General features: G+C 32.2%; 2 protein-coding genes across 3 annotated transcripts; both read left to right on the top strand.

Annotated features, from left to right (window-relative positions):
• The first annotated feature begins 2,154 nt into the window (after positions 1-2,154).
• Positions 2,155-7,144, top strand: LOC105642258 (putative CoA ligase CCL7). 2 transcript variants are annotated; one of them, XM_089717847.1, is made up of 6 exons: positions 2,155-3,272; positions 4,292-4,481; positions 5,003-5,148; positions 5,885-5,952; positions 6,083-6,185; positions 6,963-7,144. In XM_089717847.1, the coding sequence occupies exons 1-6, from the start codon at positions 2,919-2,921 to the stop codon at positions 6,996-6,998; spliced, it is 897 nt and encodes a 298-aa protein (XP_089573973.1). In that variant the 5' UTR covers positions 2,155-2,918; the 3' UTR covers positions 6,999-7,144. The 2 variants fall into 2 exon arrangements, with proteins under 2 accessions (XP_089573973.1, XP_089573974.1); XM_089717848.1 differs by lacking the exon at positions 6,963-7,144 and having other exon boundaries at positions 6,076-6,146.
• Positions 7,145-19,505: 12,361 nt separating this feature from the next.
• ABCB1 (ATP binding cassette subfamily B1) lies at positions 19,506-26,377 on the top strand. Its single transcript, XM_012227028.4, has 10 exons — positions 19,506-20,499; positions 20,594-20,648; positions 20,759-20,934; positions 21,061-21,261; positions 21,384-21,643; positions 21,738-22,054; positions 22,247-22,470; positions 23,601-23,974; positions 24,088-24,802; positions 24,935-26,377. The coding sequence occupies exons 1-10, from the start codon at positions 20,026-20,028 to the stop codon at positions 26,216-26,218; spliced, it is 4,080 nt and encodes a 1,359-aa protein (XP_012082418.1). The 5' UTR covers positions 19,506-20,025; the 3' UTR covers positions 26,219-26,377.
• Positions 26,378-27,465: the final 1,088 nt, after the last annotated feature.

The raw sequence follows: 27,465 nt of genomic DNA on the forward strand, positions 1-27,465 counted from the left end.
AATTCAGTTTTAGTGAAACTTTTTCAAAACTCAAAAACTCAAATCATATCAAATACTTGAATGTATGCGATATAGCAACAAAAACATATATTATTATAATAATAATTACATGAATTAAAATATTATAAATAATTATATATATATATATATATATGTGTGTGTGTGAATATGAAGCAATAAAGAAAAAAATTTACATTTTTATATAATTTGCTAAAAAAACAATACATTTTAAAAAAATATATAAATAGATTTATATTTAGTTTTTCCTTCTGTTCATCTCTATCAACATGATATTTCTCATACATGCAACTACACATATACGACATATATGACAAATAACAAAGAAAATATTATTAAATAAATAAATATTAAAGATAAGAGAAATCACGGCATGCACAAAAAAAGAAAATTATAATAAAAAAAAAAGATCAAAGAGTTAACATTACCTTAATCGAATAATAAAATATAATGATATAAAATACATAAAGAAAACAAAATCAAAACTCAAAGAATTGAAAAAAAAAAAAAGAAGAATACTACCGTGAGAGAAAATAATTGGAATTGATTAATATAAAGGTATATATAGATAGATATAAGTGTATATATGAAAAAAAAAAAAATCAAAGGTATTAAAAGTTTCAATTTCAAAATTCAAACATTTTAAAGAACTAAATACTTAAAATTTTAGATATAGGTATATATTTGATTAGATATAGGAAAGAAATGTTTAAAAATTAATCAAAAATTTAAAAAATTTATAAAAAAATAAAAAGAAAATAATCAAATGAGAGAATGTTAAGTAAGATTTTTGAAAATTTTTTATAGATATATAGATAGATAAAAATTGTTAAAGCCAATTAAAATTTGTAGTCATGCGAGAAACAAATAATCAAATTATATTGTAATAAAAACGCAATCATATGGATAATTATTATTAAATTAAAAAGTAATATTTAGAATGAGTGAGCATTAGCCTACATATGCATTGCTTGGCTTGCTCACATTCCCATGGTAGGAATAAATATATTCTTGGATCAACGGGTGTCAAAGTTATATACCTTAGTTCTGCATTAATGGGTCTATTTTATCCCGTGTATTCATCCAAGGTGTGATCTATTTTATAATTAGTTTATCGGTGTTCAGTAAAATTAGTTGTTTTGATAGTGTGAACACGTATTTTTTACAATCACTGTCTTGACAAAGCAAAGCATTTATTTACAAAAAGGTGCAGTTCAAACCGATAGTAAATCGGTCAAAATCAAGAGTTAATCTATACGTCAAAGTGACTTTTATTCACTCTTTTTGAAATAACTTTTTCACTGGGTTAAATTTCCATTAAACTTAACACCAATGAAAACTAGACAACAAGAGCTTTTCAGTGGTACCTTACGAGCCTAAATCAGAGGTCGTTTCGGTCTCGAACCGGCTAAATCTGTTCAAATGGAGCAAACCGGAATCCGATAACTTGTAACCGCCAAACATAGGCCGGTCGACTCCCCCTGTACTTTTTTTATAAAAATCCATTTTTGCAATCTCTCTAGTCCATTTTGCTGTATAAACATGCCTCGTTTTCACTCCAAAACACGCAATCGCTCTCTTGCTTCATGTTGAGTGAGCCAGCCATATTCCTCGCTTTGGTTCAATTTTGAATCATATTCAATTTTGAATTATAATATTAATATAACTCTTCAAATCAATTTATAAATATAAATTATTATGGTTATTTTTAAATATTTTTAAACATTTATCGGATATTTATTATTGAAAGCAATCATAAATTAGGAATTTTTAGATATTTCAAATCAAATATAAAATATATCAAGTAATCAAATATTATTTATATTTTTAAATTAAAATACTTTAATTGATTATATTTAAAATTTTGCTATATATACTCGACATTCTTCATTCGCACTTTTATATGTATTCATTTGTACTTTTATATATAAATATAGATGTATTTAGCGAATAATTTACTTTAATTGATAAAGTTATTAATAAAATATTCATAATATATGTTAATATTGATATTATAAATTTTAAAAATTAATAAAACAATTAGTATAACAAGTAACAATATTCTTTTTATTTTTAAATTTTGCGCGTTTAAAATGTCAATTTTCACTTTATTTTTATTGGCGGGACGGACTTTTCCATATCTGTAAACTTCGTCATCCTCAGTCGCGCACTCTCACTCACCTGTTTTAAGCGGCTAAACCCCAATTTTCTTGAGAAAACTAAAATCCGAGAAACAAACAAGCAATGACAAAATATTACAATCTCCAAACCCAAACTTATGTCTCTCCGAGACCGCAAGTATACCTTCCCTCAGACCCCAATCTTTCTCTAACCTCTTTTCTCTTCCACTCTACTCGTTCTACTTCTTACTCCACCGGTATTATAGACGCTGATTCCGATGAAACTCTAACCTTCCAGCAGCTTAGAGTCCAAGTCTCCAAGTTAGCCTATGCCCTGCTCAAGCTTAACGTAGCTAAACACGATGTGGTCCTCATCTTTGCCCCGAATTCGATCTATTTCCCCATTTGCTTCCTTGCAATCGTCTCTACCGCCGCCATCGCTTCCACCTGTAACCCCGCGTACGCTATATTTGAGCTCTCTAAGCAAGTCAAAGACTGTAATCCTAAGTTTATAATAACTATTCCGCAACTTCTCCCCAAAGTGAAACAGTTCAATTTGCCGTTAATTCTCTTAAATTCTCCAAATTCAAATGATCTTTGGTGGCAAATTCTAAGATTTGGAATTATTCAGATTTGATAGAATCATCCAGCGAAGTTTCTGACTTACCTGTAAATGATGTGAAACAAAACGACATCGCTGCTTTGTTCTACTCGTCCGGTACGACGGGCATAAGCAAGGGAGTGATATTGACTCACAGGAACTTTATTGCCACGTCGGTAATGGTGACGGCCGATCAGGATAGAAACAAGGAGCCCAAGAATGTGTTCTTGTGTTTCTTGCCTATGTTTCACATATTTGGATTTGCGGTGACAACTTACTCACAGCTTAAGAGAGGGAATACTGTGGTTTCTATGGAGAAGTTCGAGTTGGAGAAGATGTTGAGGAATGTTGAGAAGTATAAAGTCACCTATTTGTTTGTGGTGCCGCCGGTGATGATTGCGTTGGCAAAGCAGAGCTTAGTGAAGAAGTTTGACCTGTCGTCGTTTAAGGTGATTGGTTCAGGGGCGGCGCCACTGGGGAAAGATGTAATGGAGGAGTGCACTAAGAATCTGCCTCATATTGACATTATTCAGGTTCTTTAGCTATACAAGTTTATGATTCTGATTTTTTAAGTTTTGTTTGTTTTTTCCTTTCACTTTGGTCTGTTTAGTTGCTAGGAATAATTTAGTAAAAGAACCATCTGATCTTGTTGAATTCTGGCTAATGTTTGAATACATGATAAGCGAAATTTGAACGTGTGTCTTGAACTTCTGCTTGATTTTTCTAAAGATGATTAGTGAACTCAGAAACCATTTATGCCACGGAGAGGCCGATTCTTATTTTGTACTGAGCAATTTATAATGTACAAGCTGAAACAGTTAAAATCAAAGAACATTATTTGAAAGGGCTCTACTTGTTAGAGAATAAGGAGTTCCTATCATTCGTTGGTAAATGCATTTGTAGTGGAAACTATTCTCTACCTTTGATACTGTGAACTGGCGCAAAAATATCAAGATTTTTACTCTTTCCAGAAGTTGTTTCTATATAATTTCTTCAATTGTTCTTTTTATGCTACAGAGACAACGTTACTTTCTAGAGGACTAGCATTTTTATTAAAGATAAACTACTAGGAACTATGAGCTTGTCCAGCTTCCCATTTGGCAAAATTTAATATAACATGAGCTGCGCAATTTCATATCTAGCAATAAATGAAAGACAGTTTCCAGCGCCATGTTAGAGAGAGCTAATAGAAGTTTGATTCAGCCATTATGTCTAATGTCTCATTCCCTCTCTCTCTCAATTTGAATTCTGTCATAATCTATTGACACATAGAATATTGTTAATTGTTTGCTGGTAAACCAAATTTGTTATCAAGTTATATTTAGTCTATTGACCACTAAGGTACTGTAATTATACTTTTATGAAAGAGAAGTGCTATATATACTATAGGTGCAGCATTATGCCAAAAGTTGATGGTAGATATTAATTATGATTTATGACAACTGGCATTGTATCATATTTGAAATGCAAGAGGGCTTCATGACAAGCATTTTCATGAAAAGTTCTACAAGGAAGTCCTATCATAATTTGAAATGTATGATTAACCTGGCAGGGATATGGCAGTACTGAAACTTGTGGGATTATTTCAATAGAGAATCCGCGTGAAAGCACTTGCCTCTCTGGTTCAACTGGGATGCTTGTTCCTGGTGTTCAATCCCAGATAGTTAGTGTAGACATGTCAAAACCTCTTCCACCAAATCAACTAGGAGAAATTTGTCTTCAAGGGGCAAATATGATGCAAGGTAGACCTTTGATCGTATGTTTCATGTTTATTTTCCATAAAGTCTAAGAAAGTAGATTATTAAGTTTGTCTGGAAATTGAATACGCTCCCAGTAATTGCTGATGTCTTTTGTATTCCTCCTTTTGCATGAAATCATCCAGTAGTCATATCAATTGTTACCTGGATTTGGGAAATTTATGATTCCCTTTTGAAACAGGAGTGTTTTCACCACATTAACTATAATATTCTTTTGGTGATATCTGCATTAAAGTCAATAAGTGAATGATACAATATTAATGCTGCTAAATTGACCTTCCATTTTGTCTGCTTCTGATTTGCCTAATCAGGGAACGTTTTTAGATATTACTAGCTGAATTTCAATGCCTGGTTTGATGTTTGGAGGATTCTGCTGGTCCCTCATATGGTGTATATTGCCAGTCGTATTATTTTCGTCACTGGGCCTAGCTAGAGTAGGATAGATAAAGTTTGAAAGAGAAAGAGGAATTCAAATTAAGGATATAATTTTATTTGACGCTTCACAGGTTATTTTAACAATTCACAAGCTACAAAGCTGACCATAGATGAGCAAGGTTGGGTACACACTGGAGATGTTGGATATTTTAATGAAAAAGGACAACTATTTGTTGTGGATCGAATTAAAGAGCTCAACAAGTGTAATGGCTTTCAGGTAATTTAACTTTTGGTGGTTTCTAGATCTAAAAGGTATTTAACCCGTAAATCTAACTGACTACCGCTTTTCGAGCTAGACTTCCTGTTTTTTTCCAGGTTGTTTAAGTGATCTCAATTGATATCTTAGATTAACTGTGCTCGCAATAAACTTTCAGTTTGCTCATACAGTCCTCTACATATGAACTAAATACACAATTTCTGTATCTTTTTTCCAAAAAAAAAAAAAAAAGAAAGATATTTTATGGATGCATTAGAGTGCTCCTAATTTCTCTACTATCTTATGGAAATGAAATTTTCCCATTGCCATTTCCTTTCCTTTAGTGATCATTTACTATGATAATGGTATATGTTTGTTTGATATTATGAAAGCGTTTTGCTTACTCATTTGATTGCCCATACCACCGTTTCTATAGACTGGTTTTGTTTTCTAAATAATGGCTTAGATTTCCCATAGAACGTTTCTTGGGTATTAGTCTTGTTATTTGGAGCATTAAATTTTCATTGTGAAGTTAGCGAAGGTTGCCAATACTTGTAGTTCTTATCCTGCTCTAAATCTTAATTTGAATCAAAGCCCTGCAATGCAGCAGAAGCTTTCAGATGTCGTACTAATGTTCTGCACTTATGCACCTTTAAACTAAAATATTCCAGTTTGTTCTAGTCTAAATGCATTCTTGATTATATATTGAATTGATTGGCCATGGAATTATGTTTTATTTGCAACTTGCTATTCATAGGTTGCACCAGCTGAGCTTGAAGGCTTACTGCTTTCTCATCCTGAAATATTGGATGCTGTTGTCTTCCCGTAAGTATAAACCAGTTTTAACTGTTTTCATACTTTTGTTTTCTTTTGCAAGCAGTTACATGCATGATTAAATGTCTGTCCATAATTTTTTGGGCACTGCTTGACATCTGAGAAGGGTTTCAGTTTGTAGATTTCCATATTCGAAAGCTGGTGGGGTCCCAATTGCATATGTTGTTCACTCACCTGACAGCTCCCTTACTGAAGAAGATGTTCAGAAATTTATAGTAGAGCAGGTAAAAGATCTGCCTGCTTTCATACTTAATGCCTTCAAGCAAATGTGTGAAGTATAAAAGCACATAAACCGTATTATTCGATGGATCATAAAATCATACCTTGTTAGTTTGAGTGATGGCTATAATAAATGCAGTGTAATGGACAATATCTATATTGCATGGCCTGATATCGTTAGGCATTCTTTAAATTCTCAACGTAACTTATGTGCTAAGCTGGATTTGACACCGGCCAAGATAATGGCTCTATTTGGATTTTCTGGTCTAGGCCCAATCTAGTCCAAACTCCAAAAGTGAAAGCACTATTTGTTTGTCTAAGCCCATTTTCAGTTGTTTCACCGGATTGACTAAGGCTTAGATTTAGGCATGCACCATGACTAGTTAGGTAATCTTGTTATGGATTGAGACTAATTAGATGATGGGTAAAAATTAGAGAGGTGATTGTTTAAGTTCACCATTTATTTGGACCAGCCAGATTGATTAAGCTTAGTTTCAAGCGAGCAAGCATTCAACACAAAATTGTCTAGCTAGTGGACGAAAACAAATTTGGTCAAATTATAAATTTGGAGATGTGTGTGCATGTTTTTTTCTAAATGTTTCCTTTATCAAAAGGAAACTTTTGCGAATTATTGACTAATTATCAAAAAGTCTGGGTCCTTTTCTTAGTAATGAATTTATTACTATAAAGTCCTCTGAATAATGACGTGTACGTTCTACATAATTTGTTAAAAAGCACAGGCATCTCTTTCTTGCAATTTGATTATTATCTACGTGCTGCAGGTAGCACAGCACCATTCAAAAGATTACGTAGAGTGACATTTATAAACAGTGTCCCAAAGTCAGCTTCAGGAAAAATTTTGAGAAGGTTCAATCCAAGATGTAACACACCAAGGTTATGCCAGAAAATAAAAAGGTCAAATACTTGTATCTCCCACATTTTCTTTATTTTACACACACAATAAAAAACATAAAGAAGAACAAGAACAAGAACGAGAAGAAGGTAACTGTTGTTGTTATAGGCAGCCCATAAACTCTGGATGGCCTTTCACATGTAAAAAAATAACCTGAATTTATTTTGGAATTCTCTGTAGTGGTTAGTTGATACTCAGTGTCATAGACCTGTGAAAGAATTTTTTTCCCCCCCTTGAATTTTTTCTAATCATTTTTATAAAAGAGAAAGAAAGAAAGAAAGCATATATTAAGAAGGGTCCAAAGAATAAATTCTTAAAGATAAACTGAGAGAATATGTGAGGACAAAAACGGGGAACCAAAACTGATGCGTTAAGGAAGTGTCTTACGGTTACAGAGTATGGATTTATGAATGCCCCTTCTTTAGCAAGCACACACACTCATTATCCTCTGACATTGGCATAAACCTTTGCTTTTCCCTGACCTGCAAGCATTCTCAGCTGTAGCAGCAGAAGGCGAAGAAGCAGAAAAATTAGTAAGACATTCTTTAAGACCCCAATATAAAGATAAACTTAGTAGTCTATGTCTATCATATATTCTGTTCTTTCTTTGCTTTTTTTTTTTTTTTCTTTTTTTTTTGCCATTTTAAATGTTTGTTATCATCTTGAAATGCTTCTTAGACTGTCACGCCTCTCTGTGCTTTCGTTCCTTTTTTATTTTTTAACTTTTTTTTTCTTTTTTGCTGGCTTTCAATCTCCACCTTTCTTTAAAGCAATTTTTCTAATCAAATAAGATTAGATTCATTTTAAAAGCATTCTTTGCTTGAAATTCATTTTTGATTTTACTCTTTAGTTAAAATATCCATAATTGATAAATATTAATCTTTATAACAACAGGAAAATGCCATTATAGTAGACGGTAAATAATGAACAATCTTTTGTTATCCATAAAGAAACTTTTACAAAATATCATTAGTTGAGAGAATTTTATTGTTTGGGCTTTGCTTGGATTTGGGCTTAATGAAAAATTTTTTGTTTGGGCTTTGCTTAGATTTGTGCTTTAATTAGAACTACACTAGCTATAATTCAGAACATTAAATAATACCACCACCCAAACCCATATGCTTCAAATCCAAACTTATTAGTCTTTTGGAGGAAAAGAAAAAAAATAATTAGGAATTAGGACTTAATAATTAGGAGTGTTCATTTCAGTTTTACCCCCTAGCTTGTGAAACTAGCAACAAAGCATTTAGTTTCAGAATTACACTTTTTACTTGTTCAAATGAATCCAACAAAACTGAGAGACTCAGAAACTGTAACTTCAATTCTTTGCTATTTCATGAAACTTATTTTTCATTCTCCTTTTGGGCTTCATTACTTCTCTTCCGTATCATCTTTCACCAACTGAAGTCTACTCTTTTAGGTAGCTACTGATAGTAACAGTCTCTCTCTCCCTACACAACTTTATAACCATTCGAAGAATTATTTCAAAGTAAAAACAATGACAGTTCATGAGAAATAATTAATGTATAGTGCACAATTTAGTTAGGTGCAAAGTTGATTCCTAAGATAGGGTAGAGAAGAAATTTAATGGGTCCAATAGAATTAAATTTCTAGTGGACAATTTTCCTTTTCCTACATAGAGATTTTGACATAAGATGCTTAAATATATGCAAGAATTTCAAATAATTCATTGGCACATGCATCACCCACATCTTTTCTAGTCAGTGAGCCGTTGAAAAAACTTGTCTACCTATTTGATTTAATTTCAATCTTTTCAACTTTTTGATTTCATGAGACCCTACCATTATTAATTAAGACACTTTAACTAATTAGCTTTTTAGTCTTGTTACTTACCCTTTTCTTTAACTTAATTTGTGGAATTCACTGTTTGTAGTTTCATTAGTCTTAATAAAATTGAGGTTTTGTGTCTTAATCACCCTGAAATCTACTTTTGAGGCTATAAATTGTCATCCAAACCCTAATTTATAAAAATGTAATATCATACAAATTTAGATCTTGGTACTACATTCTTTTAAGCACCCTTTTTTATTATTACTATTATTATTATTATTCATTCTGAGCTATATACAATTAGCGCAACTTTCTTCAAAAGTTCAATTTATGAAAACTATTGTAATTGAGAAGACTCGTGTTAGAGACTTCAAACTCTCGCATTCTTACAAAAAGTTAAAAAAAAAAAAAAAAAAAAAAAAAAAAAAAAAACAACCAAATAAGACCTGATTGTTACTCTAATTATTATGTCTGGAGGTAGATATTTGTCATGGACCATGACAAGAGTAGGATAAAATGGGCCATGACCTTTTTTTTAAAAAAATATTTCTCTCTTTTTTATTTAAAATAAATAAAAATTCTTTTTTGGATTTGGTAGGAGGTTGGATTAAATTGATTCAATTTTTTATTGAATTAATTTCACAATAATTTTTTATGCTACGTGCCTCCTTATCATTTCCTACAGAAATTTTGGTCATATTTCAAAAGTAAACAGTTCTTGTAGTTTTTGAAATCACTACATGTTCATTTTGCACTTCAAGATCACTTCAATTGCCATTGAAAATGACTCATAACTCCAATTTGGAGACAAACACACTCTTCTTTTTTAAGTGGCTAATCTAATAATTCACAAATACCATACTCAAGGAAGGAAAAAAAAAAAAAAAAAGCAGATTGGTCCACTTTCTTGGCAAAGACAATTCATTGTCTTTTTGGTGTAAAAGGATATTGCATTGCCCTTCGTTTCATCACATCATAATTTTTAAGCTTGCATCCACTTACTGAATCCTCCTTTTCTTTCTTAATATCTATCTTCATTCTTCAGTTATGTTTTTCTATATTAGTAGAAAAAATTGATCTTAATAATCAAAAGAAGAAAAAATGGTTATGATAAATAATTCTCCCATAATTTTGTAAAAGAAAAAAAAAAAGATCCTTTTAATTTACCTAATTAGGCAAGTTTTGCTGTAATTTTGTGCAAAACAAAAAGAAGAAAAATTGTCGGAATATCCTTATCAATATTAGTTTTTTTACAATCCTAGAAAGGCTAAGATCTATTCAACAAAATTAACTGTTTCGATATATATTAGCCGTTTCAGTGGCGTTTAGCTGTTTTAATAATTTTTCATAAAATATCTTTTATAAAATATTATTTTAACTTTTAAAAAATTATTTTAAATATTATATTTTAAAAATAATATTTAATATTTTCACCGTAGCTATTTAAAAAATTGATGCCAAATACGGGTAAAATAAGAAAAAAATAAATAACTATGACTTTCACTGAGGTAGGTTCTTGCACGTGTCTTGCATCATGTCTTGCATATGACAAGGGCCAGGACATGTTTACTGATGACATGACTTTGAAGGTATGTTACAAATGGGCAATGTCTATTGTCTACTATTTTGCCATTATTTTTCGGATCTCAATCAGATTTTGCTATTTTGCATAAAAAAAATGTACTATAGATAAATAAATGTTTAATCACATTGTGCTTAAGACTAATTATCACTAGAAACTAAATAAACACCTTCAAACTGGCTGTTTATGTGAATTGGCTATGTACACTCCACATTTCACAAATTGAAATCAAGTCATTAATAATTGGCAAAAGAAAGAAAAGAGAGGCTTAATAACCAATAATGGAGAAATGCATATATGAAGAAACAGAATGTGCTTATTGTGACACACAGCTGAGATCACTGCCCTACAACTAGACAGAAACTTGGCCATTCCATGACCGTACAAACAAAATTGGGTTGCGTGTGATGCTTTGACAAAAAGAAACAGTTCTCTTATTTTTTAAATCAAAGCAAAAGAGTGAAAATATAATAATTAGAGAGTTTCAGTCGTTTTAAGTAAATAATTCGAAGTTTTATGTATGTAAAAAGTTTATATAGAAGAGGTCCCAATTTAAAACATCTGACAGTAATTTTTGAAAAAGATTAATCTTTACTTATTACAGAAAAGAGTGGAAGTATAAATAAAGAAGAAAATTGTGAGAAACAAAAAAAAGAAAGAAAGAAAAGTGATGACAGGGACAAAAAGGGCATGGGTCCTGAGCATGGATGAAGCAAAATGGTCACTCCTAAGCATACACATAGATATCATCACTAAACATGTACAAATGGGAACCAATCTCCACTATGGAACATGTAATCATTCATCATTTACAAATGCAACACACCCTTTTTGTCATTTGCCCCTTAAGGTCAACTTTCACCTGCCCCATTTCCTCCATTAAATTTTCTTTTTCTCTATCCTTAAGTTCTCTTTGATTAGACATAGGACACTCCTAACACATATATATTTTAACCCAAAAAATATTATTATACATGAAATTTAATTTGAATTACATGATGGAGTATTTACTTATTTCAACCAATTGATGAATTGTTTTCTCTTTTCAAGTTTAGAGATTGATCGATGTTAAAAAATTGGATTTTCAACTCTATTTCTATTTTAAAAAATTAATTTGATTAATATATTTAATGAACAAAAAATAATTGAGTGAATGAAAAATTTAAATCTAAAATGAATCCACTAGCTTAAAAAAAAGAGTTTGTAAAATTGATTAAGGAGATTTCAATTCATTCCACTAGTAAATAGGATAGCAAATTAGCAAGTAAAAAAAATTCATGGTCTCAAGAACTTTAAGTAGGAAATTTCCCAACAAACCTACTGAAATTTCATATATATACCCTCATAATTGATGGAAAGAGAGATGCTTAAAGCATGTGATTAGAGTACATTTTATCTATTAAGATATTGGCTTGAGGAGTATGGGAGAAAGAATATGCAAATAGGGTGGAAACCACTTAGAAAAGAACAAGAGAATATAAGAATTTCTATATAATTAATTAAAAATTATGTTAATTATTAAACAAATAATTATAATCAGATGTTGGTTTGCTACCGTTAAGGATACCTGTTTTGGAAAAAAAAAAAAGAAAAGAAAAATTTAAAAATCACATTATACTTCGCAATTGGAATTCCACTATACCAACTAAAGGAATTGAAAATTAATAGAAATGTACTATAAATTAGTATTAGTACCCACTTTAAGATCAAAAAGCCTAATTAGAAGGAAATGGGCAAATGGTTTGATATTATTAGTTCATGAGCTGTCTTGTTCTTGCCATACCCACTTCGCTGCTGAGCTCAAAAAATATATATAGATATGCAAATCCTGACAAATCGATGGAAATGAGTTGGTAATAATATGGAGCCTTTTTATGTGAGATTTGCAATTTTCTACTTCCATTATTGAAGGTGGCTATAAAGCTTTGAAGTTATGTATTTTATTTTAGTATGTATATATTATAAAAGTATTGTACTATGTACATATATGTATACTTTTCCAGCTAAAATCAAAGATCTTCATGTTGTAAATTTATATATATTCATGGGTGTGGGGCTTCCAGGAGGCTCAAAGGATGAGCTGCAACACCTGGAATTAGGAACTACGAATATTCTTTTTTTCTTTATTGATTGCTTTTCTTTTCTTGAATCATCTAAAGAATCAGATCCTTTCAAAAGCAATTTTAATTAAAGGTAGCTTCTTATTTATTTGTGGATTAACAAGGTACTTAGGTTGGAAAGTGGTGCTTTAATATCTTGAATTTGCCTAGTACAAACCCAATTTATTTTTTCCTTAGTAAAATTAGCTTTTTTTTTTTTTAATAGCTTTTTATAAAACGCTAAAAATTAAATGTTACATGAGTTAATTTTTTATAAAACGCTATCTGAATTCCTAAAACTAGTTCAAACGTTATGTTACCCAACACTATAACAAAAAATAATTTTATGTTAAAACGCTAAAAACTATTTAAAAAATTATCGCTGAACACAATTTTTATAAGGAATTGAAACAATAGAAAATCCAACATAGAAATATATTTTTATGTTCACCTTTGCTTTCTTACCCAAAAAGGAACTCAAATTTTTCTTGTGGTTCCCAAAAAAATATGATTCGTGCAATACCAAATACTGTTTCTTAGAATCTATTTGCAAGATCAAAAATCCAAATATTTGTGTATAGCAAATTTCTCTTTTAGTGAAATTTATGTACAAAATGCTACTATAAGCTATAACCTTAGCTTTGATGAAAACATATTCAACTGCAAAGGTTCTTTTTAAGACTTATAATGGTGTGTTTATGACAAAAAGATTTTCATTTTCTCCACTTTCTTTCCATTCATTCTTGTCCCTTAATACTATTGTACATGTGATATATACTTGCCTATTTTCATAGGTTGTGCCTAATGTTTGGTGGAAATTTAACAGCAAATCCAAATCCTGCTTCCAAGATTTCCCACTTCATAATGTTAGGTTTTTGGTATTATTCCACATTTTTTATACCTTTTTTATATATATATTCTTGAAAAAAAGTTGAGATTGCATCATTAAAGCTACAAAGATGTCTGCGCTAAGGTAAAAAATATGAATAATTAACTTATAAACCAAGAATGCCTAATATAATATCAATGCTTTTTATATATATATATATATATCGTAATTGTTGCTTTACATGTAATGCAAGATTTTAAACCACATTTTCAGCACCTATGTTGCTTCATCTTTTATATATATATATATATATATATATATATATATATATATATATATATATACTTTTAAATATATAAGCTTCCTCGTATGAGCCTGACGCGATGCGACACGAACATGATTAGATTTAATCAATGGGGTAAAAACATTTGTAGCTTAAAAATAAAAATTGTCCAATTCAAGGGATATGAATATAGAGACGTATAGAATAAGTCGAATGAATTGTGACCCAAAATGGATGGGAAGGTAATATAAAATGGAAGCATGTAGGGCATAATCCTAAATGTTTATTATTGTGTATTTGCAAAGTCAATTAAATCATGCTTGGGAAATTGAGAGAGTCTAAGAAAGTGGACCCAAACCCTAATTTTCCATTTCATACTATTTCAGGATCTTCATAGTTCATACTATGATCTTGTTAATAGAAAAAAAAAAAATAATAATAATAATAATTGTTTACCTTTTATATCACATGTCCAACAAGTGCCCTACCATATCTCAAATCAACCATCTTTTATTGATGCTCGTTGCTCAAGAGATGGAATGGAAAAGTTAAAGATTTTATTAGGATGCTTTATTTATTTATTTATTTATTTTTGTTTATAATTTCATTATGGGTCATATATTTTTTTTAATGTATGGAAAAAAAATTTTAAATAAAATCTCATCTTTATAAAGAAAATTTGACTACATATGGGAATGTATTTTGATGACAATTTTCATAGTAAATTTACAATTGATTTAAATTTATTAGTACTAAAAAAGTAAAATTTAATGTTAGTGAAATGTAAATTCTATTTCGTATTATTTTTTAGAAAATTTATTACGTCTCACTGTTCTCATGATAATTTAATATTTTCGCTGCTCTTTAATTCTTTTAAATATTTTTATTTATCCTTATAAAAATAAAATCCTAGATTTGATTATTTTTAATGCACATTCTGAGTGATAAATAAAACTTAAATTAAGAAAATTAAAAGAAAGTTCATTGAGTTTAAAATAAATAAAAATGCAGCTCTTAGCAGAAGAAGCACCTTTGGGATTTGTATAGTTGTTAGGATGCCAAGTTATGAACACAAAACCATCATGTGGGTGCACTTGCTTCTTACACCCCCACAGAATCATCATAACTTATAAATTAAGACTTACAAAATCCTAATTTTTCAAATTAGGGTTTAATAAAATATAATGCACACTTAACCACAAGAAAGACAATGGAATAGCATGATGAGTGTCACATGCACCTCTTGTAATGAGTATTTGGTTTGAGTGGGCATTTGAGTGATTAAAATTAAATTAAAAAAAATAAAAAAATTATACTCTTCTCCCCTCCATCTTCCCATTTCTCATTGGTCAAAAATACCATCTTTCTTTATAATAACATTAATAATTACAACCTCCCAATTAGTGAGAGAGAGAGAGAGAGAGAGAGAGAAAATTAGGGATTTCTTTTGCACTTTTTGACTTATACATAATCACTCACTCACCCCTTAAATTTGGCAGATTACCTGCCCATAAAATATACTAGTATAATACCAGATTTTAAATTTAATTCAACTAATTAATATTACTAATTTGCACCTAATCTCCAACAACCTTAATAATTAGATGTTTGTTTGTTCGTTGTTGCATTTCTTTTTTGACTATCTTGTTGGATGCCAAGCATTTTCTTGATAATGAAAATATGAATGGCCCTATTTTCTTTATTTTTCTGTTAAACAACTCTTGCCACAACAAACCATATATATATATATAAGAGTGACCCTTAATATCTTTGTTCACCTATTGTTTTGGTGTCCTATTCTATTCCTAGTTCTAAGGAATCTTTACTTTATATATTGTAATGGGTCAAAGCTGCATAATCCACAAGTTTAGGATCCATGATTAGTACTATTACTTTTTTCTTTTATATATATATATAAAAAAAAAAACTTTGACTTTCTTATTTAGTGATTAAGCCTTCTATGTGATTAACATATTTAGACTTCTACCCATTAATTTGGGTGATAATTTATGTACATATGAAAAGTTCGTTGGACCAGAATAATATTGTGAGCAATAGAAAAGAGATAATTATTTTCTTTGAATAACATTCGTCAAATTCATGAAAACTTCTGTGGTAGAGAGAACTCAAACTTGAAACCTCTCGCTCTGTATATCTTCAATAAGACGTAGAAAGATCAAGCAGATCACATTTGATTTACAGTTTGGGTAATAATTTACAAATCATCTATTAATAGGTATATTTATGTAACTAAAACCAATTGAGATTAATGGTCTATTAGGCAAAATTTACTATTTTGATATCTGTTAGTTGTTTTAGTAGCGTTTCACTTATTGAGTAGCTATTAATTATTTAAGTAGTTCTTCATAACATATTAAAAGCTATGTTACCAAATATTATAAAAAATAGCATTTAATATCAAAACGCTAACAACTACTTAAAAAGTTATTGCCAAACAGCAGAGATTAATTAAATCAAATTGTTTGATGATGTTAATAAGAATTGTATGCTTGAGCTCATCACATAATAGGTAAGGAGTGAATTGAATGATCAAAAAGAGTACTTGATGAATAGCTAGAGGACAACAATCATGACATCAAATTGAAGCTTCCTACTATACTTGTTACACACAAATTTTTACTTGTTTCCTTATTTATAGTTACCCAAGTCTATGTCCTTGTGAGGGAGTAGTTGGGATTTATTTTCTATGTTACATCACATTGATGGGAGCCTTACTTCTTTAAGTAGAATGTCTCACCTGTTATGCAATACTTCAATTTCTTTTTTTTCCCTCTTCAAATTGGCTTTCAATTGATCTATTCTAACTAAGAATGGAGCAAAGGAGGAGACTTGGCTCAGTCACAGTTTTGGAAGTTTTCTTTTGTTATGTATCTTTTAAAATATTGTACTCTACTAGATTTGTAATAAGACATATATATTTGTATTAAATGGTAATTGGGAATGTAAGTCACTAATTATATAAAAAGAAAGATTATAAATATTAAAAGGTATTTCTTAGACTACTCATATTGAAGAAATACTTTTTTTTTTTTTTATTAGGAGGTCCAATAGGGTGCGAGTAATATGAGCTACACAATATAGAGGAGCTCTTCCTTCAACTCATCAGGTCAGTTCTAGAGGACTCGAGACCTTCTATTTTCCATATTAATAAATGACTAAACACTTTTTACTCTTGATTGTAATGAAATTTGTAAGAAAATATTACTCCCTCTTTTCTAAAATATAAGTCGTTTAAGGTTTTTGCACAAATATTTATCTTAAAATCAATAGTTATTTGTGAAGTATTTATCGTATTTAGTGTAAACAATAACAACATCGGAAAAACATCATTTATTATGTTTTAAAATACACAAAACGACTTATATTTTAGGACAAAGGGAGTATATTGGATTAAGAGATTGTAATATGTCATTCTCTGAGTTTAGATACAAGCATTTATAATATTTCTGACTATTCTAGATAAAAAAATAAAAAAATAAATGCCGAGCAAGAATTTTGAAACTTAAAACCGAACTAAAATACATATAAATAGACAATAAACGTACTAGAAATTCAAGAAAAAAAATTGGCATTAGCAAATGTACTAGAGTAGAAATAAACAAGAAGTAAATATTTATCTAAAAAAGATGTACTTCAATTTATTATAGCAGAAGATGGACAAGTGCCATGGATGAAACGCAAAGCCAGAGAGAAAGAAAGAGCCTTGACCAGGAGAACTTGCAGAGAAAACCAGCATCGGTACCGTCTGTCAATGCGTGAAAAGAGAGAAAGATACAAAACCCACTTTCCTTTTCCTTTTTCTTCTTTAAACCATAAATGAACTTCAATTTTTATTTCTTTATTTTTATATAATCTAATTAATACTCCCCTTGAAAATGAAATAATTATAAGAAATAAATAATATTGCCACTTTGAGGAATTTATAGTGTGAGAAATGTCAGCCTTTACTTTACTTTTGTCATTTGCATTCTATATTTTATATTCTATTATAAGCCAAAAAAGAAAAATTAAACCTCCAAAGCCATATGATTAAAGCAACATTACCCTAAAAAATAGGTTAAATATTAAAAAAATGGGTTAATTTGCTGTCAATTTTAGAGGAATCCCAAGATTTGCAAAAGATGTTCTGACAATTTTATTGGAATCTCACTTCCTTCCTTCATATTAAGTTTTAGAACAAAAATAGTTTTGGACTGACACAAAAGTGGAAATTTTAACATTTTAGATTTTTATAATTTTACTAGAATGTTTGGAAGCTGAACCACACAACACAACACATGGACAAATACATCCTAGCTGCCCAATTTGACATATATAGCTAGAGTTTAGATTCACACTTTTTACCAACAATCACAAGATTTAATAAATTATCATTATAAATATTTTAATTCATCATCTATAGTATTTTTTTTTTCATACTAGAGGGAAAGATTTTGGTCATCACCATTTAGCATTTGTCTAATCTAAAATGTGAAATCAAGTTGCAACTTGCAAATGAAAATGCTATATACTTTTATGTTAAACCCATACATTTGATATTAACTGTTTTAATAGCATTTGTAGTTGTTTATGTAGCCAATAACTGTTTGAGAATTTTTTCGTAAAATTCTAAAAGCTGAACGTTATATGAATTAACCTTTTATAAAACGATATTTTAACCTTTAAAAGCTAGTTCAAATTGCCAAACATTATAAAAGTTTAACATTTTAACTAGTTAGAAGTTACTTAAAAAAACTGTTCCGAACACAATTTTTGTTGAATAACTGGCTATTATTTATAATATTTAGTGACGTCGCGTTTATACTAATGGTTAAAGTTTGAATGAGTATGTTATGAATCGCTATTCCCCTTAACTTTTAATAAAATATAAATAAAAGTGTAAAAAAAACTTACTTTTAACAACTATTTAAATAGTTAATTTTATCCACATGATATGTAATAGAAAGAGAGGCACATCCTTAAATAAAACATGTTACAATATTATTCATGTGTTTGAAACATTGCTTTAATATGTTTATATCATGTATTAATATCATATATCTTAGCAACGTTTAATCATTTAGTTGCAACCTGAGACTATTAGATATTGATAGCTACCAACCTGTATTTATGCAAATAATTTTCATAATTAATTTTATTATCATAGTTCCATTTCTTGATCGATGTGACAGAAATTTTATTTATTGATTATTAAATATTTAGCATGAAAAACTCAACGATCAATCAAATAATAACATAAACTGGCTGAGAGAAGAGAAGGGTAAGAATTCGAGTGCAGATTCACATGAGAGAGGCTCTGTGACAGAAACAGAATAAAGGCAGAAGAAAACAGAGAAAGCAAGAAAGGTGGTGCTTGGTTGAATGTGAAAAAATAAATTAAAACGTTATAATTATATATTATTAATTATTATTATGATTACTGTTATTAATCTAAACTTAACAATTGGCTTTTGCAGGAAAGGACGCCGGGTTTAAAGGGAAGGGAAGGAAAGTATATATGAACTTGGAAACTTCAATTTTTTTGTTTCAACTTTTTACAGAGTCTCTCTTTAACTTGCAGAAGAAGCCAAAAAGATTTTTTATCTTTTAACTCAGGAAACGGAAAACCAAGATCGAGAAAGAAACCGAGCCAACGGTTCATGGTTCTTGGATCCAATCAGTTTGTTCTTTTTTTCTATAAAAAAAGTACTAATCGTAATAATAATAGTAAACTCATATTGGTTTTTCCACTTAGAAGCTGTTCAGGTCAAAACCCCATCTCCAAGTTTCACACAGTCTTCATTGTCGGGTGGAGTGGAAAACTCTCTCTCTCTATCCCACTCTGTTTTTCTTACTCTGCTTCTGTCACTTTCCATGTTGTTTACAATATAAGCAAAACTTTATTATTCTTTTTAATTGAAGAAGATTGAGTGCAATATAGGAAAGGAAAAAATTTCAGAAAAAAAAAAAAATCTTCTTTCACTTTGTTTCTTTCATTTTCAATGTTTTTACCTTTTACAATATGAGCAAAACTCATTTGGTCTTTATATTGAAAAGGTACTATATAGAAGAAGAGTAAAATCTTGAAGAAAAGAGGGGGAGAGTGAAAAAAGAAAAAGGAAAGAAGAAAAACCCAAGAAAGTGAATAAAAAAGAGGGAGAGATAGGAAAAAGAACATGAGCTCCAAAGACAGATAGATGGACAGAAGTTGAGAGAGAGAGAGAGAGAGAGATAATAAAGAAGAGAGGGAAGAAGGGGTGTGGAGGATGGTGGTGGGTTTTGTTGTTTCAATAAAGCTAAATTAAGCTAAGCTAAAGAGAGAGAATTTTCCCCCTTTTTTTATAGCAAATGTCACAAGAGTCTCAGGAGATAAAGACGATTGAGCAGTGGAAATGGTCCGAAATGCAAGGCCTTGAACTCGTGTCTTCTGCTCCTCCCTCTTCTGAACCTTTTAAAACCAACCCAACTTTAACAATAAACAACACACAAGACCAACAAGACCAAAACCATCAGGAAACTCTACTAGACACAAAAGAAATGGAGCCTCAGAAAGATAGCACTGGTTCTTCTAGTAATATTACTACTACTAGTAGTAGTAACAGTGGTAACGGAGAAAAGCCAGGGGATGTTGCTACCGTTGGGTTTGGGCAGCTTTTTAGATTTGCTGATGGGTTAGATTATGTTTTGATGGCAATTGGTTCTGTTGGTGCTTTTGTACATGGCTCTTCTTTGCCTCTCTTTCTTAGGTTCTTTGCTGATCTTGTTAACTCTTTTGGGTCTAATGCCAATGACATGGATAAGATGATGCAAGAAGTTTTGAAGGTAAAATTTTTAAGAAAAGGGAAAAGAAAAGAATTCAATTTTGATCTCTTATCCTAACCAAATTAAATTAATAATTAATTTCTGAAATTTGCAGTATGCATTTTATTTTCTCATTGTTGGAGCTGCAATTTGGGCATCTTCTTGGGCAGGTGGTTTACTACTCTGTCTCAACTCCTTAATGCGTTCTGTTTTTACAGTTTTTTTTTTTGGCTTATCTGTTAATGTGAAGTGAAAAACAGAGTTTTTGAATTGAATACAGAAATATCTTGTTGGATGTGGACTGGAGAGAGGCAATCAACTAGGATGAGGATCAAGTACTTAGAAGCAGCTTTAAACCAGGACATCCAGTACTTTGATACCGAAGTTCGCACCTCTGATGTCGTTTTTGCCATTAACAGTGATGCAGTGATGGTCCAGGACGCCATTAGTGAGAAGGTAAAACAGAACAGAGCACCACCCCAACACCCCCACCCATCTTCTGTTTCAGTATTATTGAGTTTGTGATGAGTCGGATAAAAATGTGATCTTTCTAACCTTTGTTTTTCTTCTTTTCATATGCAGTTGGGCAATTTCATTCATTATATGGCGACATTTGTGTCTGGATTTATAGTGGGTTTTACTGCTGTGTGGCAATTAGGACTAGTCACTCTTGCAGTTGTTCCTCTTATTGCTGTAATTGCAGCTATCCATACAACCACATTAACCAAGCTTTCTAGCAAGAGCCAAGAAGCTCTGTCACAAGCAGGAAATATTGTAGAACAGGTAAATTGGTAATTTTTATTCTCTGTTTTGGGGTATATGGCATAAAACTTGAAGAGCACTTTTTGGAAAAAAAATTCTCCATATTTGCATCTGGGTATTTGCTAATCTAAGCAAACTTGCAGACCGTTGTTCAAATTAGAGTTGTTATGGCATTTGTTGGGGAATCAAGAGCATTACAAGCCTATTCATCAGCATTGAAGGTGGCTCAAAGAATCGGTTATAAAAGTGGATTTGTGAAGGGAATGGGATTGGGTGCAACTTATTTTGTTGTGTTCTGCTGCTATGCTCTGCTTCTCTGGTATGGGGGTTATCTTGTTAGACATCATTATACCAATGGAGGACTAGCTATAACCACTATGTTTTCTGTCATGATCGGAGGACTGTAAGTGTTCTATCTACGGTTGCTGCCAGTTACAGAATTTTGACACATTTCTTTAATTTAATCTCTCTTTTTTCTTCTATCTTTTGATTGGCAGGGCTTTAGGCCAATCTGCTCCTAGCATGGGTGCATTTGCCAAAGCTAAAGCTTCAGCTGCAAAGATTTTTCGAATAATTGATCATAAACCAGCTGTTGATCGAAACAGCGAGTCAGGGTTGGAGTTAGACTCAGTTACTGGACTAGTAGAACTGAAAAATGTAGATTTCTCTTATCCATCAAGGCCAGATGTTCGGATTCTCAACAATTTTACACTCAATGTTCCCGCTGGCAAGACTATAGCTTTGGTTGGCAGTAGTGGCTCTGGTAAAAGCACTGTCGTCTCCCTCATTGAAAGATTCTACGATCCTGACGCAGGTAAATTATTGTGCTGCTATAATTTCATTTTACATTAATAGAGCTGATATCTTTACTTTTAGAAATGCTGTTCTTTTTCTTGACAAAGTTGATAGGTATCTGCCAATTGTAGTTATATTTGATTCTTGAATTCACGTAGTCTATGTGGGTATTTATTTGTTTTGTAATAAAAATCAATATTTTTATGTACAGGGCAAGTTCTGCTAGATGGGCATGATATAAAGACATTTAAGTTGAGATGGTTGAGACAACAAATAGGACTTGTTAGCCAAGAGCCTGCTCTATTTGCCACCAGCATTAAAGAAAATATACTGTTGGGTAGGCCTGACGCAGATCAAATTGAAATTGAAGAAGCTGCTAGAGTTGCCAATGCCCATTCATTTATTGTGAAGCTACCTGAAGGCTTTGACACTCAGGTGTGTTGGTTTAAGTCCGTTAATATCATCTTAGACATAAACTTGCTCTGTTCACTTAAAAAATTTGGAGTCTCTGAAGTTGAAATCAAAATCTCCCAAGTAAATTGAATTAAGTGGCTAACTACTCAATTAATATCCAACCATAATAATTGCTTAGATGAGTAGAATCCTGTGCAAGTGAATACATTATCTTTATGTCAAGTGAGGGAGATGAGGTGGGGTAAAGTTGGTTGCTCCAGAAAGTGAAATGAAATGATGGATATTGAATAGTGGGGATCATGGTTGGTTAGATTATTTTTATGACACATAATTGCTAGTTGCTACACAATATTTAGGGTCTTGAAGATTGCATTAGCTTATTTGGTCAACAAACTTAACCTAACTTCATTTTGTTTTCTGAAAGTCAATGTAGGGATGTGTTTTGGTCAGTCATGCATTTGAAGGAAGGTAACATGCTTCAGTCCACAATCCATGTGCATATGGTTTAATATATCTATGCAGAAAATAAGGGAAAAATAGACAATAATAATAAAAAAAAGCCTGAAGTCTTCATTAAATATGTTAGTCTAATCCATGGGCAAATAAAAAATTGAACCTTAGAAGGAGAATAAGAATCTTTATGATGTTGACCGAGAAAGTAGATAACTTGAAGATGACAGGTGGGAAGAAATAACTGGAAGGATTAATGTTTAAATTATTTATTTAGATACTATTTATTCAGCAAGGAGGAAGTTAAATTAATATCTTTCAGAAAACATATAGAAAATCAATATGAACATCAGTAAGCAAGAAATATTTTTGACCTTTAGTTAAAATTTAGCACTTGCATATTTACAACTAACTGGCTGAAAAATCTCGAAAGGAGATAAAAAGATGAAGAATGTTTTATGATAATTAACTTATGCTTAATTGATCACCACCTAATTTAATCATATGTTGAGTAGGTTTGAAGAGGAAATGGACAAAATATCTTACTCAGAGCAAAGCTTTTATGTAGCACAAGTTCTTTTTTTTTTTTTTTTTTTTTTTTTTTTACCATTTTTCTGTGTCTTACTGGAACGAATGGAGCTTATAAAATTTATCTGGAAACACCAGCGAGCATCAGTATAAGATAATATTTAAAATGGCAGGTAGGTGAGAGAGGTTTGCAGCTGTCTGGAGGGCAGAAGCAGAGGATAGCTATAGCAAGGGCAATGCTGAAGAACCCGGCAATTCTTCTTTTGGATGAGGCGACAAGTGCATTGGATTCTGAGTCAGAAAAACTAGTGCAGGAGGCCCTTGACAGATTCATGATTGGCAGGACAACTCTTGTCATTGCCCACAGGCTCTCCACCATTCGCAAGGCTGATCTTGTAGCTGTACTACAGCAAGGTAGTGTCACTGAAATCGGCACCCATGATGAGCTCATTGCCAAAGGAGAGAATGGTGTTTATGCTAAGCTCATCAGAATGCAAGAGGCAGCTCATGAAACAGCTTTGAACAATGCCAGAAAGAGTAGTGCAAGGTCCTTCCATCAACTTAAATCAAGTTTTAAGACTTCTGTTCTATCGGTCTTTTGGTATTCCATATATATATATATTGTTGTGATCTAAACTAACATGGTTCTTTCGTCTGCAGACCCTCAAGTGCAAGGAACTCAGTAAGCTCTCCAATTATTGCACGTAATTCTTCTTATGGAAGATCACCCTACTCGCGCAGGCTATCTGATTTCTCTACATCAGATTTTAGTCTCTCCCTTGACGCTGCACACCCCAATTACCGACTTGAAAAGCTTGCTTTCAAAGAGCAAGCTAGTTCATTCTGGCGCCTTGCAAAGATGAACTCTCCTGAATGGTTTTATGCACTGGCTGGTTCTGTAGGCTCAGTTGTTTGTGGCTCCCTCAGTGCCTTCTTTGCCTATGTTCTCAGTGCTGTCCTCAGCGTTTACTATAATCCAGACCATTCTTACATGAGCAGAGAAATTGGAAAATACTGCTATTTGTTAATTGGGCTCTCATCAGCTGCTCTAATCTTCAATACAATGCAGCATTCCTTCTGGGACATTGTCGGAGAAAATCTTACAAAACGAGTGAGGGAGAAAATGCTAGCTGCAGTACTTAAAAATGAAATGGCATGGTTTGATCAAGAGGAAAATGAGAGTGCTAGGATTGCAGGGAGATTAACTCTTGATGCAAACAATGTCAGATCAGCCATTGGAGATAGAATTTCAGTGATTGTGCAAAATACAGCATTGATGCTTGTTGCTTGCACAGCTGGGTTTGTTTTGCAGTGGCGTCTAGCCCTTGTGCTTATAGCTGTTTTCCCTTTGGTTGTTGCAGCCAATGTTCTACAGGTTTGTTTTCCAACTTGCAAGTCCAAGTACAGCTAAAACTGATAATAGCAATGTGGACTGGATTTGATAGGGTTTTGAGATAACTGAAACTATTCATCAAATTTGCTGACTTTTTTGATGCATTTTCAACAGAAAATGTTCATGACGGGTTTCTCTGGCGACCTAGAAGCTACACACGCCAAAGCCACACAACTGGCAGGTGAGGCCATAGCCAATTTAAGGACTGTTGCTGCCTTCAATTCAGAATCCCAAATAGTTGGTCTTTTCGCCACCAACCTTCAGACTCCTCTACGCCGTTGCTTTTGGAAGGGTCAGATAGCTGGAAGTGGATTTGGAATAGCTCAGTTTTCTCTCTATGCTTCGTATGCTCTTGGCCTTTGGTACGCATCCTGGCTTGTGAAGCATGGAATCTCTGATTTCTCAAAGACAATCCGAGTTTTCATGGTCCTTATGGTTTCTGCCAATGGTGCAGCTGAAACATTAACCTTAGCTCCTGACTTTATCAAGGGTGGTCGAGCAATGCGCTCAGTTTTCGACCTACTTGACCGTAAAACTGAAATTGAACCTGACGATCCAGATGCAACTGCAGTTCCTGACCGTCTTCGCGGAGAAGTTGAACTGAAGCATGTAGATTTTTCTTATCCAACTAGGCCTGATGTACCAGTTTTTAGTGATTTAAATCTCCGTGCACGAGCTGGAAAAACTCTTGCACTTGTAGGTCCTAGTGGATGTGGTAAGAGTTCAGTCATTGCACTTGTGCAGCGATTCTACGAGCCATCATCAGGAAGAGTTATGATTGATGGGAAAGACATTAGAAAATACAATCTCAAGTCCCTAAGAAAGCACATGGCTATAGTTCCTCAGGAGCCATGCCTCTTTGCTACTAGCATTTATGAAAACATTGCCTATGGTCATGAATCAGCAACTGAAGCTGAAATCATTGAAGCTGCTACTTTAGCCAATGCTCATAAGTTCATATCAGGATTGCCAGATGGATATAAAACATTTGTAGGTGAGAGAGGAGTTCAATTATCTGGTGGACAGAAGCAGAGAATTGCCATAGCTCGTGCTTTAGTTAGAAAAGCAGAACTTATGCTACTTGATGAGGCAACAAGTGCATTAGATGCTGAGTCTGAAAGATCTGTACAGGAAGCTCTAGACCGAGCTTGTTCTGGTAAAACCACTATTATAGTTGCACATAGACTATCAACTATAAGAAATGCACATGTCATTGCTGTTATCGATGATGGGAAAGTGGCAGAACAAGGATCTCATTCCCATTTGTTGAAAAATTATCCTGATGGGTGTTATGCAAGAATGATACAGTTACAAAGGTTTACACATAGTCAAGTCATTGGAATGACTTCAGGTTCAAGTTCTTCGGCTAGACCGAAAGACGAAGAAAGAGAAGCATAAAGAGATCAAGCGAAAGCACTACCAGTAAGAGGAGTATATTCTGCATACCCCTTATGATTTTTGAGCTTTTATTTTTTTCTTTTGTGGTTTCAGTTTTAATGCCATGGTATAGTATAGTATTGTGTATTATCTAATTATTTTTTACCATATATTTTCTAATCTCATGAATCTTTCACTAAGGAAACAATTATGACAAATGCTTTGATGAGATTGAAATATAGTGATTTTATGTATTTACCCAAAAAGAAAAAAGGAAAAAGAAAGAAAGAAAGGGATTGATCCATTAGAGGCATCCCTCGTGCATTGCTTTGTCTGTTCCACGTTGATGAAGTTGTTGGCATGGGAAGATACCTGATGTTGGAAAATAATTGAGAAAAAGAAAGGTGTCCAGACTTCACAGACCCTACAATTTAACGTACAACTGGATATGTACTAGAACAAAAATGTCCAAATCTCTATTATCTATCAAATCTTGCATCGGATCCCAGTAAATATTTCCCAAACATCAATCATACATTTTAGAATTCGATCATTATCCGACACCAGGTTGAAAAACAATCTGAGTTGTTGTTTATGATATGTAGGCCAGATCAATAACATGGTGTGAGCATTATGCTTCACAATCCGAAATTTAAGTAATAAATTGGTGGCAATTTGAAATCATAAAACCTTGATCTAAATTGGGTATGCATTTATTTTTTTTGATGTGGAGAGATGTAGGGAGCAAAATTATTTTCTTGAGTGTCCAAGTTCACATGGTGGGTTGTACATGTGCATTTGAGGTTTAATAAGGACAAGATAGCAACATAAGGAAACAGGGTAAGAAAGAGGGAAAGAAAATGATAAGAAAGAGACATTAAAGGAATCAATAAATCATGCATCATTATTATTATTATTATTGAAGCAATAGGCTTGTGGTAGACAGGCGTGAGAGAAAAGTTTAGGATATGAAGATTTCAGCCTTGCAGAAAATGACAGGGAAGAGATGATGGTGTTTGATCTACATTTTGGGTTCTCATGGGATGCTATGCTATGGTCTATGTGTCCACTGTATGGGCCATACCTAATCTCTTTGTAGTAAAAAAGAAATCCAAGGATGTTAGTGGCAAAAGATAGATGGGGTTTTGAACTGATAATGATGGTGGTGGTGGTGGTGGTGGTGTTCTGTTTTTTGTTTTTATTTTGTTTTCAAGTGATGAGAGAGCAATTTTTTGCAATTGGAGTGACATTGGGTAGTGACACTGCAA

The sequence above is a fragment of the Jatropha curcas genome, chromosome 2 (assembly GCF_041381405.1).
Source record: "Jatropha curcas cultivar XTBG-Jc1 chromosome 2, XTBG_Jcur_1.0, whole genome shotgun sequence".
Classification (NCBI taxonomy): Eukaryota; Viridiplantae; Streptophyta; class Magnoliopsida; order Malpighiales; family Euphorbiaceae; genus Jatropha; species Jatropha curcas.

Excerpts from the sequence above, each read along its gene's own strand:
- LOC105642258 (XM_089717847.1), top strand. The coding sequence starts at position 2,919 with ATGGTGACGGCCGATCAGGATAGAAACAAGGAGCCCAAGAATGTGTTC. Across the intron at positions 3,273-4,291 it reads CTCATATTGACATTATTCAG|GGATATGGCAGTACTGAAAC; the intron begins GTTCTTTAGCTA and ends TTAACCTGGCAG. Across the intron at positions 5,953-6,082 it reads TTGGATGCTGTTGTCTTCCC|ATTTCCATATTCGAAAGCTG; the intron begins GTAAGTATAAAC and ends TTCAGTTTGTAG.
- ABCB1 (XM_012227028.4), top strand. The coding sequence starts at position 20,026 with ATGTCACAAGAGTCTCAGGAGATAAAGACGATTGAGCAGTGGAAATGG. Across the intron at positions 20,935-21,060 it reads AGGACGCCATTAGTGAGAAG|TTGGGCAATTTCATTCATTA; the intron begins GTAAAACAGAAC and ends TTTCATATGCAG. Across the intron at positions 21,644-21,737 it reads TCTGTCATGATCGGAGGACT|GGCTTTAGGCCAATCTGCTC; the intron begins GTAAGTGTTCTA and ends TTTGATTGGCAG.